The sequence below is a fragment of the Galeopterus variegatus genome, unplaced genomic scaffold, assembly GCF_000696425.1.
Source record: "Galeopterus variegatus unplaced genomic scaffold, G_variegatus-3.0.2 Scaffold1279, whole genome shotgun sequence".
Taxonomy (NCBI): domain Eukaryota; kingdom Metazoa; phylum Chordata; class Mammalia; order Dermoptera; family Cynocephalidae; genus Galeopterus; species Galeopterus variegatus.
Window position 1 is genome coordinate 177,717 of NW_007727390.1, and position 3,598 is coordinate 181,314.

The following is a 3,598-nucleotide window of genomic DNA, read 5'->3' on the forward strand; positions in this document are numbered from 1 at the left end:
CTGGCCAAAAGAAATAGTTTTGGGGGAATAGGAAAAATGTTGGTCACAGGATACAAAATTTCAGTTAGGAGGAATAAGTTCAGGAAATCTGTTGTATAACATGATGATTATAGTTAATAACAATGTATTGTATACTTGAAAATTGCTAAGAGAATACAGTTGACCCTTGAACAACACAGGTTGAACTGCATGGGTCCACTTATATGCACTTATGTATGGTGTCAATAAATACAGTATAGTCCTACAAATGTAATATCCTTTATGATTTTCTTTTTTTTTATTATTTATTAAAAATATTCATGAGATACAAAGCTAATTGTCACCCCATCCTGCCCATGATGTGAGGGCCAGATTCATACTGGGGGCATGCCCATTACCAGAAATTACTTTTGTACCCCTTGTTCCCACCCAGTTATCCCCCAACTTCCTCCCCCCCACTCCACTTTGTATCCCTAGGAATGTGCCCTCCCTCTGTTGGATCACGGCACTACTGTGGTCTTTCTTTCCTGCCTTCCTTTCTCTCTTAGCTCCCACATATGAGTGAGCACATGTGGTATTTATCCCTCTCTGCTTTGCTTATTTCACTCAACATAAGTTTTTCCAGGGTCATCCATGTTGTTGCAAATGGGAGTATTTCGTTCTTTTTTATGGTACAGTAGTATTCCATAGTGTATATATATATAGTGTATATGTATACATATACATAGTGTATATGTATACATATACATAGTGTATATGTATATATATATATATGTATGTATGTATACACACCACAGTTTCACTATCCAGTCATCCATTGATGGACATTTAGGTTGGTTCCATATCTTGGCAGTTGTAAACAGAGCTGCAGTGAACATGGGAGTGCAGGCATCTCTTTGACATGATGATTTCCATTCCTCTGGATCTATACCCAGAAGAGGGATTGCTGGGTCATATGAGAGATCTATCTGTAGTTGTTTGAGAAACTTCCATACCGTTTTCCATAGTGGTTATACTAATTGACAGTCCCACCAACAGTGCAGGAGTGTTCCCTTCTCTCCACACCCTCACCAGCATTTGTCATTCACCATCTTTTTGATTATAGCCGGTCTAACTGGGGTGAGGTGGTATCTCAATGTGGTTTTAATTTGCATTCCCTGATGACTAGTGATGTTGAGCATTTTTTCATGTATCTGTTGGCCATTTGTATGTCTTCCTTTGAAACATGTCTATTCAGCTCCTTTGCCCATCTTTTAATTGGGTCATTTGTTTTTTTTACTGTATAATTGCTTGAGTTCTATGTATATTCTGGATATTAATCCCTTGCTGGATGCATAGTTGGCAAAAATTTTCTCCCACTCTGTAGGTTGTCTTTTCACTTTGTTGATTGTTTCCTTTGCTGTGCAGAAACTTTTTAGTTTGAAATAGTCCCATTTGTTTATTTTTTCTTTTGCTGCTTATTCTTTCAGGCTCATGTTCATAAAGCCTGTGCCCAGACCTAACTGTTGAAATGTTTCACCTATACTTTCCCTTAGTAATTTTACAGTTTCAGGTCTTATACCTAGGTCTTTAATGCACTTTGAGTTGATTTTAGTGTATGGTGAGAGATGCATATCTAGTTTCATTCTTGTGAATATGGATATCCAGTTTTCCTAGCACCACTTGTTGAAGAGGTAATCTTTTCCCCAATGTAGATTTTTGTTGCTTTTGTCTAATATCAGATGGCTATAAGCCTGAGGAGTGATTTATGGGTTCTCTATTCTACTCCACTGGTCTGAATGTCTGTTTTTATACCAGTACCATGCTGTTTTGGTTACAACAGCTTTGTATGATTTAAAGTCAGGCAGAGTTATTTGTCTGGCTTTGTTTTTTTTGCTCAGGATTGCTTTGGCTATTCGGGGTCTTTTGTTTTTCCATATGAAAGGTAAGATTGTTTTTTTCCATTTCTGCAAAGAATGTCACTGGTATTTTGATGGGGGTTGCATTGAATCTGTAGATCGCTTTGGGTAGTATAGACATTTTCACAATGTTAATTTTTCTAATCCAGTAGCATGGAATATCTTTCCATCTTTTTGTGTCTTCTTTAATTTCTTTCAGAAGTGGTTTTTGTAGTTCTCATTGTAGAGGTCTTTCATCTCCTTGGTTAAATTGATCCCTAGGTATCTTTTTTTTTACATGACAATTGTAAATGGGCTTACTTTCTTTATTTCTCTTTCTGTGAATTCATTATTTGAGTATATAAATGCTGCTGATTTGGGGGCATTTATTTTGTATCTTGCAACATTCCTGAAGTCATTAACCAGCTCTAGGAATTTTTTGATAGAGTCTTTAGGTTTTTTTTTTTTAATACAGTGTCATGTCATCTACAAATAGAGAAAGTTTGACTTCATCTTTTCCAATCTGGATTCCCTTTTTTTCTTTCTCTTGCCTGATTGCTCTAGCTAGTACCTCCAGGACTATGTTAAATAGAAGTGGTGAGAGTGGACATCCTTGTCTTGTTTCTGTCCTTAAGGGGAAGGCCTTCAATTTTTCCCCATTCAGAATGATACTGGCAGTGGGCTTGTCATAAATGGCTTTTACTGCGTTCAGATATTTTCCTTCTGTACCTAATTTGTTGAGAGTCTTTATCATGAATGGTTGTTGAATTTTGTCAAGTGCTTTTTCAGCATCTATTGAGATAATCATATGGTCTTTGTCCTTGAGTTTGTTGATGTGATGTTTCACATTTATTGACTTTTGTATGTTAAACCATCCTTGCATCCCTGGGATGACCACTTGATCATAGTGTATAATTTTTTTAATATGTTGCTGTATTTTGATTGATAATATTTTGTTGAGGATTTTAGCATCTAGGTTCATTGAGGATATTGGCCTATAATTTTCTTTTTTTGTTGTGTCTTTATCTGGTTTTGGTATCAGACTTATATTGCCCTCATAGAATGAGTTTGGGAGAGTAGCATCTGTTTCAATTGTTTGGAATAGTTTGAGGAAGTTTCATTCAGTTCAGCTGTAAAGCCATCCAGACCCTGACTTTTTTTTGTTGGAAGATTGCTAATTACCGCTTCAGTCTCCTTGCTTGTTATTGGTCTGTTTAGGTTTTCTATCTCTTGGTTCAGTCTTGGTAATTTATATGTGTCTAGAAACTTATCCATATCTTCCATATTTTCAAATTTGTTGTCATACAGTTGTTTATAATAGTGTCTAATGATTCTTTGTATTTCTGTGATATCACTATAATGTCTCCCTTTTCTTTTCTAATTTTTTTATTTGGGTCTTCTTTTTTTTGTTAATCTAGCTAATGGTGTGTCTATTTAATTTATCTTCTTGAAAAACCAACTTTTAGTTTCGTTGATCTTTTCTATTTTGGGGGTTTCTATTTCATTTAGTTCCGCTCTGTTTTAATTATTTCTTTCGGTCTACTCTCCTTAGGTTTGGATTGTTGTTGTTTTTCAAGATCTTTGAGGCATAGTGTTAGGTCGTTTATTTGAAGTAAGCATTTTTTTTTTTTTTGTCTTTTTTCCGTGTCCGGCAACGGATCGCAACCCTCAGTGTCGCCCCCGTACCGGACCGGGACCGGCAACGGGATCGCAACCCTCGGTGTTGCCCCCGCGCCTCGCTC

At 36.4% G+C, this 3,598-nt stretch overlaps 1 protein-coding gene across 1 annotated transcript in view; it reads left to right on the forward strand.

Annotated features, from left to right (window-relative positions):
* Positions 1-3,598, forward strand: part of CCDC138 (coiled-coil domain containing 138) — a 114,624-nt gene that overhangs the window by 87,003 nt on the left and 24,023 nt on the right. The window contains exon 14 of the mRNA XM_008576051.1: positions 812-849. Coding sequence (XP_008574273.1) covers positions 812-849 — 38 coding nt within the window. The remainder of the gene's footprint in view (positions 1-811; positions 850-3,598) is intronic.